This window comes from Leiobunum rupestre, chromosome 7 (assembly GCF_980474605.1).
Source record: "Leiobunum rupestre chromosome 7, qqLeiRupe1.1.hap1, whole genome shotgun sequence".
NCBI classification, from domain to species: domain Eukaryota; kingdom Metazoa; phylum Arthropoda; class Arachnida; order Opiliones; family Sclerosomatidae; genus Leiobunum; species Leiobunum rupestre.
Window position 1 is genome coordinate 45,577,058 of NC_143390.1, and position 18,707 is coordinate 45,595,764.

General features: G+C 34.5%; 1 protein-coding gene across 4 annotated transcripts in view; it reads left to right on the plus strand.

The window, feature by feature from the left end:
• LOC149936512 (putative 3',5'-cyclic phosphodiesterase pde-5) overlaps nucleotides 1-18,707 on the plus strand; it is a 151,730-nt gene that overhangs the window by 119,556 nt on the left and 13,467 nt on the right. For all 4 annotated transcript variants that reach the window (XR_016472210.1, XM_090153134.1, XM_090153136.1 and 1 more), the window contains 5 exons: nucleotides 10,133-10,167; nucleotides 10,256-10,358; nucleotides 11,311-11,404; nucleotides 11,523-11,581; nucleotides 13,137-13,187. Coding sequence is in view for 3 of the 4 variants with exons in the window: in XM_090153134.1 (XP_090009260.1) it covers nucleotides 10,133-10,167; nucleotides 10,256-10,358; nucleotides 11,311-11,404; nucleotides 11,523-11,581; nucleotides 13,137-13,187 (342 nt within the window). In the remaining variant the exon portion in view is untranslated. The remainder of the gene's footprint in view (nucleotides 1-10,132; nucleotides 10,168-10,255; nucleotides 10,359-11,310; nucleotides 11,405-11,522; nucleotides 11,582-13,136; nucleotides 13,188-18,707) is intronic.

The window sequence follows — 18,707 nt, forward strand, 5'->3', positions numbered from 1 at the left end:
AATATATCTCTAATCCAAAAACGTCTTTGATTTTTGGAGAAACGTTTATCATATATTTTTATAAACCAATAAGATATTAAGTAAAATAAAATTTATTTCATTGAATTTGGTTCATTTTGAAGCGATATTAGACGATTTAAAAAATCGCGCTTTTTTTCGCTACGTGAATAATTAATTCGCCGAAATATTTCGTCAAGGCTTTAATCTGCAACTGAGTATAGTAACGGGGAAAAACCTAACTTTCTAAAATAAAATGTAGATACAATGCATTGTATAATTTAATTGTAATTTGTCCTGTTGATTAGAAATATTGTTTATTGTGCAATACAACATACAAACAAGTTGGCAAGCCAAAATATACCTCTCCTCGGAAGTATGGTCCCTAGTGGTATTAATTTCTCGATACGACCCCCAAAGATATCTCCGCAATTCAGAGTTATTTACGAAAAACGTATTCTCGGTTCAAATCCTGCCCGGTATAAAATTTTAATTTTAATTTAAATAATTGAGACGAAACAATCGAGTTTAATTTATTCAGAATATTATAAATTAAGTAGTTACAACAGCGAGTTAGATTCACTAAAACAATGCACAATTGAATTTAACCCTTTTTACAGTACATGTTTATCAGTTGAATATAATACTAAGTAAATTTTAATGAAAGAAACATCTACAGATGGTATTTGTATTTTTCTCGCTTACGAAATACTTGCCGCATCTTTAACGCTCATTTTATTTCAACTTCCAGTTGACGTTGTGACACATACCGCATGAAAAAGACCAATGCCGTCCAATTTCCAATATCATATAATGACTCGCACACCCAAGAAATCATTGACTGCGTTAGAAATCGTAGATATCCAAATATCCACACCAAATATATTTACAAGAAGCAAAAACCTTACCATCAACAAAGCACAGAGAGCCACTTGACTAACCGCCAGCTCTTAAAGCAATTAACGTTAAATTATCTCCTTTGAATTAACACAACTATATATAGGTCGTTAATAATACCCGTAAATAAATAACAAAAAAAACTAACAAAGTGGACCACCCACAGGGTCTACCCTTTAACCCTCTAATCTCGGCTGACTGCGCTAAAACAAGATTTAACCTTTAAAAAAAACCAGATTAGGCCTTCATAAATTCATTAATAAAAAAAGACTTTATTACCTATTATGCTTACGATGCATGTCTTAATTTCAGTGAATCTAAGCAGCTATCGGTGGTTCTGTGTTAGAGCGCTCAACTGCCAAGCCGAATGGTCTGGGTTCGAAACCTGGGTGGCGCATTTGTTTTTAATCAATAGAGAAACGCTAAATTAGACTTTCTTCGATGCAATAATTTCAATTTCAATTCTATTTCAATTAAACCAAAATTTCGTACTCTATTAAATACGCTTCCGATAAAGCTGAAGGTCTAATTTTCAATAAAGTGTAACAAGTGTCGGTGGTTCTGTGGTAGAACGTCCGCCTGTCAATCAGGAGGTCTCGCGTTCAAATCCCGCCCGATGCGATCGCAAATTGATACTAAGACGAATACCGTGTACAACTGGTGGAAACCCTGCCATTGGACGTTGAGAGGTAGCATTACACTCAGCACTCGGTCAGTCCCAAAGTCATTAAGAAGAAGTTGGAGAGAAAACGCCCATATAAACACATCAGACTCAACATGCACAACCATCAGAACACAAACACAACAAATTCGACACTCACAACCTACGCATAAACATTACAAAAACGTAATACACCAAACCGTCACGACGGTGAGCGAAAGAACACCATCCAAACCAAACCGCAAATGAATCCGTTAACGCTCACCGTCACACGGTGGTTTTGCCAACCCTTTGAGAAACTGCGTACGCAGTGATTACACTTTGCACCGAAAATGCGAACGCGTTCGCAGGCCTGACAGACCCACAGACCCACAGACAGACACGCTGGTTGTATAACCCCTCCTAGGGGACTTTGTCCCCTCGGAGAGGTAAAAATTGTACTTTTCATTAAATTAAATTAATTAATTACATTATTTTAATACAGATTAAAATTACTTAAATATTATTACTTATTACTAAGCCTCGTCACTATATTATTCTATACATTATTTACACGTGGTTAGTTATAAAAACAACGATGATGGAATGTGAATCGAAAGTTATTTAAGATACATCAGAAAACATCAATATATATATATATATATATATATAGTACCTAGGGGGTTCTGTGCTGTGCTACTCCAATAAATCTGATAAGATAACTCATTAACAACCTTTGTTAAATGTCATACTTATTAGTGTTACTTTAGGGGCTGTTCACAAATTACGTAACGCAGAAAAACCACTTTTTGGACTCCCCCCCTCCCCCTCGTAACAAAAAGTAACAAATGGAAAGACCCCTCTTCTTAAATTACGTAACAAATATTGAACCCCCCCCTTAAATTATTATATTACGTAACAACTAATATGCTGGTAATAAAGTACAATAGGATCAGGTACTAAATATTATTGTTTGTAATTTACATTTGAAATTACAACTGTATTTTTATGCAAAACTTTATACCCATGGGTATGAAATTCTTTTAAACTTGTTTAAACCAATGAAGATGCTTATGTTTTTAAAGGGAATATAACCTCAGGTATTTGGTGTGGAACACCAACGCTTGCAGCTCTGGCCGCTCTTGCCTTTGGCTTTAAAAATGTTTGGCGCCACTGTACAGGGACATTTGAAAAATTGAAGGGGTCTTCCATAAAGATTGCTTTGCAGGTTATATTCCCTTTAATAATTACGACTGTTTCTGAAAGTGATGAAAATTTTATTCTACGATAGTAAAAATAAGATGTGTTACGTAACATTTTAGTGAACCCCCCACGTAACAATTCGTAACGCTTGCCAAAACCCCCCCTCCCCCCTACCACATTACGTAATTTGTGAACAGCCCCTTACTTTTGCAACTTCCTAATTAAAACGGGAATGACTAGCCACTAATGTCCCAATCCGCTGTCAGCTCCTCCTCCACGATTTAATAATTACTAATCCGAAAATGACTTCCCCCGAGGGCGGTTTCTCAGCGCGCCAAGTAAATACGTCTTCCAATTTAAATTATCGCTGTTGATTTGCGCATGAAAACGTTAGGCGTAAATATTCCATTCGATTATCTTAATAAATATTTCGTAGAAGTTTATTTATAGTTTGTAGTTAAAACTTAAAAGATGGACTAATAAGTATTTTAATTAATCCATGCTTAAACATGGATGCCGTTATTTTAAACAAAGCCGGATGATCAACACCATTGAATTGGGAATAATACTGCGAGAATTACAATTACGATTTTGGTTGCCATGGTTACGTGGGACCTGTTCTGATAAGACTGTACGAAATTCATCTTTATGATTAAGTGGTAGCGCCATCTATATTTTGTAAAGTTATATGGCTAAAAATAAATAATTATTAGCTAACTCAGCGTAACTTGAGTTAAAAAGGATCGTGCTGACAGCATAAAATTATTTTTAAACAACTTCAAAGGTTTTTTTGTTACGAGAAATCATACATTTCAATTTCGCATCAGATTCGCGAAAAAATTCTATTGCCACCACTAGAGACAGATGCCGCCACGGTAGAACGTTAAAGTTGATAAAGTCTCCTTATTGAACGAAATTGGTCCCGCCCCAGCCAGATTTAGTTGTACCTCTATTTATTCCCAACTCAATGATCCCACGGCCAACTTAGATCCACTGCTACTCGCACTAGAAGGCCCCCCAGCTTTAATTTCCTCCCATGTTAACGACCGTATGAGGAAAAGCCGATTTACGCGGGAAAATTCCGCTTGGCACGCTAGGAACCGGGACAACCCTTCTAATGTTATCCTACGGGGAAAATTTTTCGAAACAGTCCCACTTTTAGGAACCTTTTCCCTTATATTTGCAATATTGTTCAACGCTGAGATTTTAATATGATTTGAAGTAAGGTTTTAGCTTTATTTTAAGACTATGTTTGTAATTTTCCGATCTTTGGTTCGCGTACAATCTTCTTTTAAAATCGACCAAAATTTTAAGGCGAGGAATTGACTCCGTATCGAAAATAAGCCTCGGCGTCATCTTGCGCGGCGCGAGATTAAAAAATGTAAAGCTAAGAACACAAAATAAAATATCTCAGATTATCTGATAATACAACTTGGGTTCTATTTTTTACTTTAGTTAATATTTTATTACTTAAATTTTTACGTTTTATTATTATTAAACTGTTCAAAACATTATTTCAAATGGTTAAAGTTTGCTGTCTCTGATACAACCTAAGCTAATACAGTGTTTTGTATTAATTTGTGATAGTAACAATCAACAACACACTGAGAAATTGGATAAAACCATTATGAATCGCTTAGTTCCTCCTCTTCTGGACCATTTGATACACAATATTTATAAAAAAATTTAAAAAGTTAAACACCTACAATACAAACCAGTTATTCGAAAAGTTTTGAAACTTTAAATTTTATCTAAAACACTTTTATATTTCACGTGAAATTTGTTACAAGAAATTAAATTCAATTTGTAAAACTATGAAATTTAATATAAGACAAGTTTTTAAAATTTAATACAGAGTTTGAAATACTTACTAGTGGAATTTATGTTTAGTTTTCAATCAGGCGCGTAAGATGTCGCCGAGGCTTATTTTCGATACGGAGTCAATTCCTCGCCTTAAAATTTTGGTCGATTTTAAAAGAAGATTGTACGCGAACCAAAGATCGGAAAATTACAAACATAGTCTTAAAATAAAGCTAAAACCTTACTTCAAATCATATTAAAATCTCAGCGTTGAACAATATTGCAAAGATAAGGGAAAAGGTTCCTAAAAGTGGGACTGTTTCGAAAAATTTTCCCCGTAGGATAACATTAGAAGGGTTGTCCCGGTTCCTAGCGTGCCAAGCGGAATTTTCCCGCGTAAATCGGCTTTTCCTCATACGGTCGTTAACATGGGAGGAAATTAAAGCTGGGGGGCCTTCTAGTGCGAGTAGCAGTGGATCTAAGTTGGCCGTGATGATCCACACTGCATTACGGTAGTTTGCTGGCAGGGTTGTTCAAAATGCATTTTGAAAATGCAAAATGCAAAATACCATTTTGCATTAGGAAAAGTATTTTTCATTTTATATTTACATTTTGCATTTTGAGTTTCTAGGAAATTATTTCGCGTTTTACATTTTGTGGGTTTGATATGGGGAAAACATTTCAAAATGTTTTTACTCGGGTACCATCATCGCAGCTCTTGTAGGGAAAGTTCGTCTGCTATTACTCCCAAGTAAATCATAGATGGCAATACTCAATTACTCACATTCATCGCTTTATTTCCCACGCTGACTGCGAGGATGGTTTTGAAATATCTACGTCATTATTATTAATTACTAATTAATAATAATAATTGATTAGTAATTCATTATTAAAAATTAAAAGTAAACAGAGTGAATTTAACATTTTTATTTTGAGTTGCAAAAACCATTTTACATTTTGCATTTAGTAAAACCAATTTTCAAAATGCATTAAGTATTTTGCATTTTGGAAAAAAAGTATTTTGTAGAACCGTGTTTGTTGGTAGAACTGGAAGTATTTGTAATTTACACCTAGTTATGCCAAAAATACCATCTTAATATTAATAATTAATGAACTGTTATTTTAAATTTAGCACTTATTTCTCAATTTTTATCGGAATTCTTTTGAAATAAACCAAAGTGTAAATATTGAAATCTGAAGGACAGAGTTAATATTCGTCTTAAAATATTTAATTATTTAGGTTATCTTAGATGTTTTTTATAAATCAACTTAATCGTCAATTTTTTTTAATTTCGGTATGATTTAAATTTGTAAGTCAGAAAATTTTCCGGATTTTTCCGAAAAAATAGAAAAGGTTTTAATTCCATGACTAGCCTAATATTGTTCACAAATTTAAATTACACGGCATTTTCGCCTCATTTGATCGAATCCAAAAGTAAAACTAAACCTCTAGACTAAAATAATAATTAGAATAAAAAATCTGAAAAAGTAATATATATTTAATTTTTTTATTTATCCAATTTGCAAAAAATATTCCGCATTTAATTTTTCCGGAAAATTAACAACTCTAAAATCATTAACTACAATCACTGAGACAGTTACCTACTACACTCACCAAAGTGAGCTGTAATGGCGGCTATAGTATAGCACATTTGGGCACAAAACAAAGTGTATACGCCACCTCAGTATTTATTTGTGGCGTCATCTACGGCAGTTTTTCGAAAACAGATACTTTTTCATTTTTGACGAAACGGGAGAAAAGGAAATAACATACTGTATAGATTATTTCACTTTTCTGATAATAGACGGCGTGTCAGTAACAACGATTGCGCGATCCATATTATTTAATCGATGTATTTTTACTATAAAAATAGGTGAAAATGTCTACAAACGCCTGTAGAAGTGTTCTAGCCGCCTTGCACCAGTGTCTAGGGAGTAGCGCTCCACCAGAGGCATAGCTTATACCGGCGAAATAAAAGGGAATAACTGACTAACTGTTGTGTTATAGTACGGGAAAAGTAGGGTGTGACCTGGATAAATGTTTCTTTATGAAACTTGACATTTTTATAGACCGCGAGGGGCTCGTTCGCGTGGCACAATCGTCCTCAATCAGCTACCTGGGGGAAATACACCATCTTGGAAAATGGCCGGCCAATTACGCTAAAACACAATCATAACTCATAGTGCCATCATCCATTAGCAAGAGTTATTTTTCACTCAAAATAGTCATTGGTTTATTAGATAAACAGTGGCGCACCGAGGAGGTAGGCAGGAGCTGGCCAACCCAGAACGTATGGTATTGGATTGGTTTTATTTTACCTTTTTTGTAAAGAGATTTCCAGAAGTCGTCGCCTCCCCTCAAGAAGATATTTCTGGGTGCGCCACTGTATCTAAACATTTGTTGTATATGGCATTAAAATTTAAAATAAATTGTTGAGGGAAATTTGCCATAGAAATTTCAGAAAAAATTATTTTGTTTTTAAGTTTTATTTGTAACTAGCTGATAAGCTAGGTGTTTTAATTGGGTTTAGAACGGTGAAATTCGTTTTTGAACGGTACAAATATATATGTGGAAGAAACGGTAACAGGTTAAATAAATTTAAATAATTTAATATATCTTTAGCGTTAAAACTTGCAAGTTTTAAATATTTTTGTTTCGAATAACCATACGAAAATAATTTAGCGTTTGTCTTATAGCTTTAGGATTAGGGCGTTTTTATACACTTGGTTTTTAGTATTTGCGCAGCTTCAACTGTTGAGCACGCGACATAAAGTTTTTTTTTTTGAAAGACCGTTTTTGCGTTTGTTAATTGTTATTGCGAAAAACTAAGAGTAATTGGTAAATACAAGCGCCTAAACTCGAATGGTACATCATTGGTATTATGGGTATGCATACCTCTACTTGGAATGCTTATCGCGGCAGATTTTCGTCTCGATGTGACTGCCGGTTTTTTTGTCGTCACTATGTTAACTTAACAAACAACAACGTTAGAGGGGAGCGCGCGCAGAGGGGATTTTTCCTCTCGTAGGCGGGGCCGAATCCGTCAGATGATCTATACGGCAGGATAAGCATTCCAAGGAGAGGTATGGAGTCCTGGTATGCGAGGAATGAAAACATCTTCACCCATTGCATTTCCAGTTAATATTGTGACCTTGATGACGCTCTGGGAGAGGGTTTTAAATAATGGGTAACGGAGGAGTAAATAGAAATTATTAAACAATAGGACATAGGCGATTCCAAAAAAAACAGTAAGGATATTTTTCTAGTAGTCAGCCTGACTAGTGAGCCTCCTACCTTAATTTATTTATTTATTAATTTATTTATTTTAATGGGGGTATAAAAACAAGAAGGACAGCCAAAATTTTGCTTTACTGTCAGAATTAATATAGGAGTTTATTATCACTTGAGTGACTTGAGTTACATCAAGAATGTATTGAAGTGACTAAGAATATTGGACTACAGGATTCTGATTCCCATTCTCGCAGCCTTTGTAGCTTAAATTCGTCTGCTTTCCCATCCAAGTTTGCTATATGGTATGACCTTGAATGCCCCTTAAATGCAGACGAACTTTCTCCACAAAAGCTGTGAGGATGGTACCAGGGGTTAATGCTATGCTGAAATATTCTTAGTAACTTCAATACATTCTTGGTTACATGATGTGATTTTTTTTAAATAAAATGGGATTGGTGAATGATGAATTTATGATACGCAATATTCGCCATTATTTATGGATATTTGGTACATTTTTCACTAGTCAAATTAACTAGTGAGCCCCCCGATTTCGATTAATTTTAGTAGTCAGAGCATTTATTTTAGTAGTCAAATGCCGTGACTAGTGCCTTATTTCCAACCCTGGTTATAACTTGGCTGGTTCAAGAGAAAGTACGAAACTTGGCTCAGACATATGACCTTACAACAGCGGATATAAACATACCGCGCAGCTACATCGAAAAAATAGAGAGAGAAAAAATAATACAAGAATGGGATGCCACACGGGTCCAGGGCAGAAGTGGGCAGAATTATGGCGACAATTGTTTGGGCGCGCGGCCAAAAACTATGACAGGTAGAACCTCAATACCTCATTATAACCTGGCGTAGGGAGCCACGGAATCACAAAGCAAATTTTGTAGAACTCTGACAGAAACTGTAAGAACGTGTTAAGAGTATCCAAACAAACAAACATTCCCTTTTATTTATATATGTATTTAAAATCGGTTAAATTCATGGCAAAATATCTCACAACAAAAATATTTTTGTAAAATAAATCAACGGACAATGTAAGCTATAACAATAATTGGATGAGATTATCATGAGGTAATTGGACCTCCATTTTCCAAGATGGTTATTCCGGGAAAATGGCATCACGTGAAAACGCGCCTCATTTTCTACGAAGTTGAAAAGTCTCGTAAATTAAGTTACATTTAATTAAATTAAAAATTAAATTATATTAAAAATGAAATCAAATTAAGAATTAAATCATATAAAAAATGATATGAAATTAAGAATTAAATTATATTAATAATTAAATTATATTATATTATATTAAAAATGAAATGAAATTAATAATTAAATTATATTATTATATTAAAAATGAAATTAAATTAATAATTAAATTATATTATACTATATTAAAAATGAAATTAAATTAATAATTAAATTATATTATACTATATTAAAAATGAAATTAAATTAATAATCAAATTATATGATATTAAAAATGAAATTAAATTAATAATTAAATTATATTATATTAAAAATGAAATTAAATTAATAATTAAATTATATTATATTATATTAAAAATGAAATTAAATTAATAATTAAATTATATTATATTATATCAAGAATGTATTTATTTATACCTAGGAAGAATGTCTATGGCGAGACGGTTTTTAGCCTTTCTCTCAATCCACCCGTTGGTCCCCACAGTACGCTCCTCCGCTTAAAATAAAACGAATAGTCCCGGTATTTCATTGGCTGCTTAAAATTTACGTCACCTAACGCGATGGAAATCAAACGCCGCGCGAGACGGGGTAAAGGCGTTCAACGTGCCCAGCGATTGTCGCAACATAATCATTCTTCCTAAATATAAATAAATACATTCTTGATTATATTAAAAATGAAATTAAATTAATAATCAAATTATATTATATTAAAAATGAAATTAAATTAATAATCAAATTATATTATATTAAAAATGAAATTAAATTAATAATCAAATTATATTATATTAAAAATGAAATTAAATTAATAATCAAATTATATTATATTAAAAATGAAATTAAATTAATAATCAAATTATATTATATTAAAAATGAAATTAAATTAATAATCAAATTATATTATATTAAAAATGAAATTAAATTAATAATCAAATTATATTATATTAAAAATGAAATTAAATTAATAATCAAATTATGTTATATTAAAAAGGAAATTAAATTAATAATCAAATTATATTATATTAAAAAGGAAATTAAATTATTAATCAAATTATATTATATTAAAAATGAAATTAAATTAAAAATTAAATTGAACTAATTCGTTAAATTGACTACTTATTTCTGTATTGTAACAACTGTGCAATTCACTTTAGGACATAACGAAGTTTCAACAATTGGATGGCGTTAAGTGAGTGTTCCCGTTGAAATGCATTCAAAGAATAGTCGTAAAATAATCTAATTGAAATATCCCATTTACAACGGTGGTGATGATGCAGACCTGGAGAAATCCCGAAGCCTTTTGCCGCCGACATCGGGACCACCGTGACGGCGTACGTTGCCAGAACCAAAGAAGTAGTTAGGACGACGTCCGACGAACACGTAAGTCGGACATATCCCTCCTACTTTTGGCCCACCCCTGACGAAAATGGTCGATCAAATTTTATTCCAAAATTATATTCAAAATTGGGCTGATCCAAATTTTACTTTTAACGGAAATTTCAATCCCAAATGCAATTACGAAATTCGACTAGATTCCGATGTGACCAAAATTATTTAATCCAAAACAAAATAGGTGTCAATGTTTTTTCTACGCCGCTAGCTATACACTCTTTTACGAAGTCGGCCATTTCAGTACAGGCCTAATTTAAAATAGTACAGGCGTGTAGCGGCCTTCCATGCACTATTTGAAATCAGACCTGTAATAAAATGGCAGCTCTCACAAATAAGGATATAAAATAGTGTATAGCTATTGAAGAAAGCGAGCGCGCGCTCGAGTCGATGAAGATTTTGCAATTTGAAGTCCACGTGCGAAACTCAAAAGCTTAAGCTCGTGACGCGGAGAAAAACATTTTATACACTCTTTTATATCCTTATTTATGAGAGCTACCATTTTATTACAGGTCTGATTTAAAAGAGTGCATGCAAGGCCGCTTCACTCGGTCAAGTGCACGCGACGTCTCGAGCTGATGAGCATGTGCAGGCGCCCTTGCCTGTACTATTTTAAATTAGGCCTGTAATGAAATGGCAGACTTCGTAAAAGAGTGTATACTTTTGTATGGTTTTATTTTATGGAAACACCTATTGGATTCAAACTGAATGCGGTTGAATCCAAATAAAGTAATGCTTTAAGAAATGACAGACAACATTTAGATTGAAATGTTTCTGGGCTGAAACTTCCAGCCGTTGTACCGAGATAGCTTTCGGGCGTTCAATTGACAACTCGGTCGCTAGGGGGCGATACGTTTGGTCACAATTTAAACTACGCGAGAAGCCTATTAGAGAGAAAAGTGGATGATGGTCGAAGGGATTTTTGATAAGCTGTCAATTTCAGGATTTGCGATTTCCCGAGGGCCTGTTCGGCAAGAGAGACGATGTCCGGTACGCGCTGTGCTACCCGGTCGTTCAGCCGGGCGGAGAGCTTTCCGGTAATGCAGCCATATGTCTTTTCAATCCACGCTCCCCCCTCCCCCGAATCTTCACCCCTTTGCGCCTCCGGGTCCGATCCGGCTAAATGTAGCGGTAGCATTATTTCTGTCTTTTCAGGAGTTCTCGAACTTTATCGCAGAGAGACGGGACCCGAATTCCACGAAGAGGACGAAGAGGTAATTGACGAAGTTGTTGGCTTCCATCAAGCGTATCTTAATGGGGATATAAAGTGTTTTAAAATTAGGTTTAGTAATTTCATTTCAAATTGCCCATTTCACACTCACTCAAGGAGAGTACCCGAGGTATTTTTTGCCGATTTTGTTCAGAATCGGGCGTAATGTAGACCTATATGAGATATTTAATTTCCCAAAAGGAGACGATGCACTACCCATTCGATTTGGCATGGCAACCGAAAACTTTTTGATCACTTAAAACAAAAACATTTCCATTTAAAAAAGCATGGGATTTTCTCGGTTTTAAAAAATTTTAAAATCACGAAATGGGTAATTTGAACCACATTTTGGTAAATTTTATCAAGTTTGGGTAAATTGGAACATTTTTTGGGTAAAATTGTAACAATTTTTGGGTAAAATAAGGAAAAATCTTATTAAGGTTTTAAGTGGCAAATCGAATGGGTAGTGCAACGTCTCCTTTTGGGAAATTTCATATCTCATATAGGTCTACATTACGCCCGACTTTGAACAAAATCGGCAATAAACACCTCGGGTACTCTCCTTGTGTAAGAATTTTCCATTAGGTGGTATAATTAGATGCCCTAAATAATAAATTAACGAAGTTCCTTGATCCACCATCAAACTTCCTACTTTACACTTCCTTGAAAGGTCATTTTTTTCTGAACTTCATCAGTTTCGAAGGTTTTAATTATTTTTTGATTAAAAATTAAATAACGGTCAGATTCAAATAATATTTACATATTTAGTTCCCTTAAGGAACCCAATGTTCTCTTTGGTGGTATTCGATTTCCCTTAGTACCTGAAAAAAATAACAATCAAAAGTTACTTTAAGCACCGTCTACAAGAAGTTTTAGTGTTGAAAAATTTCACAAATAAGTGAATAACTGAATATCTAAATTTGTCAAACGTTAGGGTGTAACTACTAGTCCTTTCCTTGATGTAAATATTATTTAAATCTGACCATTATTTAATTTATGACCAAAATGAACACTTTGAAACACTGTGAAACGTTTGAGTCTGAAGTGCCATCTGTTGTTGTACCAAAAAAAACCTGGCTCCAACGCTTTACCTATCGCCAAATTCCATGGAAATTGAAAAAGTAATAACAAATAAAACAAAGCGATAAGTCGATTTCTAAAGTCAGTGGATGAAAACTCACTTCCCCTACGTCATATAACGTCATCTGTTTCGTCATCTTCCCTTAAGCTTGGGGAACTGGGAGATAAATTCACCCACTGACTTTCGCAATCGATATATTACTACACTCTAATTATTTCGTCTTTGACCTTTAAACTTTGTTACTTTGCCCACAAACCAACGGAAAATGACGTAATAATCTGGCCACAATTACTTGTCAGACCCTATTCAGCTTAATCTCCCATAATTGGAATGTAATCTGTGTTGGCGTACTTGATGAGACCTTGCTTTCATACTTAGGAAAAATAGCGTTATTTCAAAAACATGTTTACGCCAAAATGGTCCGTATTAATTTGGGTCTTTTCTGATATTGGTTCCTCACTTTTTACACTATACATAGATTGTCAACAGCTATTTGGTCTGGGGTGGAATCGCTCTGCACTACGCCGAAGTAAGTCTATTTTCAGCTCTAAGAGTATTATTAAAAATATATTGCTCGGGAGTTTTGGGGGAAAGGTCAGGTATTGACAATATTTTCCCGAAGTAGAGAAATTCTTGGGAAGCAGATGGCGCGTTTAATAAAAGGGGAGCTTTGTCGTATTTTCCGGGGTATTTCTACTTAAATAGCAGCTTGTATGCCAAATCGCGCGTGTTGTTCGATTTTTTTGTCGATTCATATCAACATTTGAAAACCTTCAAAACTTTAATATTAATATCCAAAGAATTTAGTAAAATATAAGTAACGTAATAACCTTTACTAAGTTCTATGGATATTAATATTAAAGTTAAGGTTATTATGTTACTTATAATTTTACTAAATTCTTTGGATATTAATATTAAAGTTAAATTATAAGTAACGTAATAACCTTTACTAAATTCTATGTATATTAATATTAAAGTTAAGGTTATTACGTTACTTATAATTTAACTAAGTTCTATGGATATTAATATTAAAGTTAAGGTTATTATGTTACTTATAATTTTACTAAATTCTATGGATATTAATATTAAAGTTAAATTATAAGTAACGTAATAACCTTTACTAAATTTTATGTATATTAATATTAAAGTTAAGGTTATTACGTTACTTATAATTTAACTAAGTTCTATGGATATTAATATTAAAGTTAAGGTTATTATGTTACTTATAATTTTACTAAATTCTATGGATATTAATATTAAAGTTAAATTATAAGTAACGTAATAACCTTTACTAAATTTTATGTATATTAATATTAAAGTTAAGGTTATTATGTTACTTATAATTTTACTAAATTCTATGGATATTAATATTAAAGTTAAATTATAAGTAACGTAATAACCTTTACTAAATTCTATGGATATTAATATTAAAGTTAAGGTTATTACGTTACTTATAATTTTACTAAATTCTTTGGATATTAATATTAAAGTTAAATTATAAGTAACGTAATAACCTTTACTAAGTTCTATGGATATTAATATTAAAGTTAAGGTTATTACGTTACTTATAATTTTACTAAATTATATGGATATTAATATTAAAGTTAAATTATAAGTAACGTAATAACCTTTACTAACAAGGAGACGACCCGAGGTGTTACACACCGATTTCGTTCAAACTAGAGGGATTGGTAGAACTTCATGTAACTTGAAAAATCCTAAAGGGAATTTATTCAAAGGGTAACGGTTTTGCCATGGCAACGAAAAATGTTTTTGACAACATAAAATTGAAATTTTTCCTATTTAAGCCATATTGGTTAATTTTCACCCATTTGGTTCAAATTGATCAAAATGTGATCAATTTTGATTTTTTTCGTCAATTTAAAAAAAATATATAATTTTGGAATTTTAAAATTTTTCACAGGGGGGGGGGGGACCCTTGGAATCGGTCCAAATCCCATGTTATTTTCAATGGGAAAATTTCCATTTTATGTTGTCAAAAACATTTTTCGTTGCCATGGTAAAACCGTTGCCCATTGAATAAATTCCTTTTAGGATTTTTCAAATTACACGAAGGTCTACCAATCCCCCGAGTTTGAACAAAATCGGTGTGTAACATCTCGGGTCGTCTCCTTGTAAGTTCTATGGATATTAATATTACAGTTAAGGTTATTACGTTACTTATAATTTTACTAAATTCTATGGATATTAATATTAAAGTTAAATTATAAGTAACTTAATAACCTTAACTTTAATTTTAATATCCATAGAATTTAGTAAACCTTAAGCTTTCTTGGTCACTGACAAATTATTAGGAGGAAAAGCAACTCCATAATTCGAATATTTTGTAAAATAGTAATTTATTATGTTTCTTATGGTCATACATATGTCTATTATCTTACTTATGGTCATACTTATGACTATTATGTTACTTATGGTCATACATATGTCTATTATCTTACTTATGGTCATACTTATGTCTATTATGTTACTTATGGTCATACATATGTATATTATCTTACTTATGGTACTACTTGTGTCTATTATGTTACTTATGGTCATAGTGATATTATTAACTTTACTCGTCGTAAAATGTAATGGCCGGTTGGAGGAGGCGACGATCTTGGGAAATAATTACCCTCGCTCTTCCCTGAAGCGTTTGAAGTATCGCTCAGGCTTTTCTCACCATTCTTCGTACGTAAGAGAAGAGCTTAAAACGGAGAATCTATACCAGATACTTTAAAGGACGCGCTTACAAGGGTAAAGTCGCTATACGTTGAATTATTCCACTTCCTACAGCGCTGTTCGGTGACTTATTCACCGCGGGGTTCGGTCGTATATTATAGGATATCGCTGTTCGCGTAATCTTTGCCTCTCTCTCTTTGCTCGCGAATAAAAGTATATCGCAGCTGGTCTCACAAACAGGCGTGCCCATTCTCCGTTGAGGTCGAGATCACACTCTCCGTAACGCGACGGAAACCATTAGCGGTAGAATTTCGTTTTGCGGAAAATCCACTATTGATAAGAATTTTTCCAAAAGAAGAGAACATTTCGTTGGCCAAGTCTAAAGGCTGCTTCACACCTCACGGGCAGTGTTTTCCTGGTTTTCTCTATTTTCTCGTTTTACCGCCTTTTCCCGTTGTTCTGGCGAACAGGAAAACGACTGTACACACGGACATAATTTGCCGGGTTTTATCGCTGCGAGCGTGCCCGGTAAACGAGAAAACCGAGGAATTAAATTGAAATATCTCTACTTATTTTCCCGGTGTTTTGAGCTCGACCAATCAGCGAGTGTTACGGTGTCATGTGATATAAAGAGCGAAATTGAAAGTCTTTGAAAGTAGGATTACGAATTTTTGCGTCTACCACGTGACGGCATAACGCTCGCTGATTGATCAAGCCCAACGCGCTCGTGGCGGTAAAATCTGGCAAATTTTGTTCGTGTATACAGTCGTTTTCCCGTGCGCCAGATCAACGGCAAAACTAGAAAATAGAGAAAACCAGGAAAAACTGCTCGTGTGAACCAGGTCTTAGCCTAATTTTTATCCAACCATTTATAATTTTTGCTCTGTTTAAGATGGTACTACACAATATTAGGGAGATTTCCCGCTTCTGTTTATTAACGCCGAACCATGCATGGTAGGTGGTAAGAGCCGAGAAAGCCCCCTCGCATATAGCCATGGTAAAAATCTTCCTTATTGAAGTTGACAAAAAAGGGGATGCACATCCGGTTTTGGTGCCTGAAACAGGCACAGATTATCCTGCTGGCTAACCTCTGTTTTACCTTGGAGGAAAATAATACCAACAAAAGGTCTGAACGGGTGGAGAGTTCGGTTTTTCACCAGTGACATCTCTAAAGGCTGGTTCACACGGGGAGTGTTTTCCTGGTTTTCTATATTTTCTCGTTTTACCGCCTTTTCCCGTTGTTCTGGCGCTCAGGAACATGACTGTACACACGGACAAAATTTGCCGGATTTTATCACAGCGAGCGCTGCCGGGGAACGAGAAAACGGATAAACTTTTTTTGAGAGGCGTTGGGCTCGACCAGTCAGCGAGGGTTAGGCCGTCACGTGGTAGACGCAAAAATTCTTAAGCCTACTTTTAAAGACTTTCAAAATCGCTCCTTATATCACGTGACAGCGAAACGCTCGCTGATTAGTCGAACTCAAAGAGCTTCAAAAACCGAGAAAATAAAGTAGAGATATTTCAACATTTTTTTCTCCGTTTTCTCGTTAACCGGCAACTAAGGCAAAATATGAATATATTTGCCTTAACAGCGTAGAGATGGCGCGACACGAAAATAACTACGGGGAACGAGAAAACGGATACACTTTTTTGAGAGGCGTTGGGCTCGACCAGTCAGCGAGGGTTATGCCGTCACGTGGTAGACGCAAAAATTCTTAAGCCTACTTTTAAAGACTTTAAAAATCCCTCCTTATATCACGTGACAGCGAAACGCTCGCTGATTAGTCGAACTCAAAGAGCTTCAAAAACCGGGAAAATAAAGTAGAGATATTTCAAAAACATTTTCTCCGTTTTCTCGTTTACCGAGCGTAGAGATGGCGCGACACGAAAATATCCCGATTCCAGCGTTGCCAGTTCCTGAAAATCAAATTATCGTAATACAGCCAAAAAATTATCGATCTCAGAAAAACTGGCGGTAGATTTCAATAGTGACGTAAAACTTGTGGAATCAAAATTTTTAATAACACTTAAAGTTCGACCGATTGAAATCTTACGTTTAAAAATCTCAGTTTTAACTGGTTTTCAGCCAATTAAAAAAATATCGTACATTATCGTACGCGTGAGCTGAATTATCGAAAAATGCGTACTATATAGTACGCCATTGAAAATATCGTACGTCCCAAAAATTATCTCGAAATTATCGACGTGTACGATAATTATCGTACGTCTGGTAACGCTGCTGGCCGATTCTGAAAACGGAGCTTCAGCCGAATTACCCACTCGTTCTCAACTTAAAATGGTTTTGCAACACGACTATACTTGTTCGTGTGCAACAGTAAACGAACGCAAAGCGATCAAAGTTTGTGCTCGCTAAGGCCTAGTGGAAACTAGGCTCGAGAAGGAATGGGCCGAACGAAAGTAGGTCACAAAATCCTTTCCGCAATCAAATCCTTCCGTGTTGTAGATGGCTGTTAAGCCTTTTTTTTGGTCCAATCATTCCTCGCTTTTTTGGCTGGCCCAAAATGTATCCCTATAGTCTTTCCCTAAGCAAAATTGATTGGGCTATCCATCGTGGGCCTGGTCTCTTCACGGTGTCATCGGCGCTCTCATCTCGTTTTCGGCGAAGTTCCCTCTTTTCTATATAGAACAACGTGTTTAGTTAGGCGCGTAATGGGACGCTGTTCTGTACGCGTTGTTTTTTTACATTTACCGCCGCCTTGCCTGTGACTTATGAAATCAACTTTTATGTGGTCTCTTATCATTACCACATACATACCGAAAAGAACTGTTGCTTATATTACTAAAGAAATAGGCTCTTCAATAAAACCGATTCAATAAAACGACATTGTGGCGCCATCTACGGCAGTTTATCGTAAACATATACTATTTAAGTTTGGGATAAAGGGAAATTACATACTAAGTATTTCTCTTTTCTGATAGTAGATGGCTCGTATGTCAATAAGCATTAGCCTACGGAGCAAGTCTACACTATAGTGTTTGAGTAGAACCCAATAGTGACATCTAGCTAGGGGATCAGTAGCGGCGCCAGCAACAGGCCGGGGTAGGCCTAGGCCTACTTGAAATTTTGGTAGGGGCCTCCAAAAGTCGTCTTAAGGGGCCTCCAAAATTTAATATATGGGCCTCCCAGTTATTTAATATCAGAAAATTCTGTTATTTGTTTGCGAAATAATTTATTTATTTATTCATTTTTCAATATTTAATGCGAGTGATTCGCTAAACGACACTGCTGTTTTTATTCCTTTCAAAGTTACTTTTCTTTGACTGTAGTTTATTTTTTAGTTTTAATTTTTCGCGAGCGATACTATATCAAATTTGTATCTTTAATTTTATCTTTACAAATAAA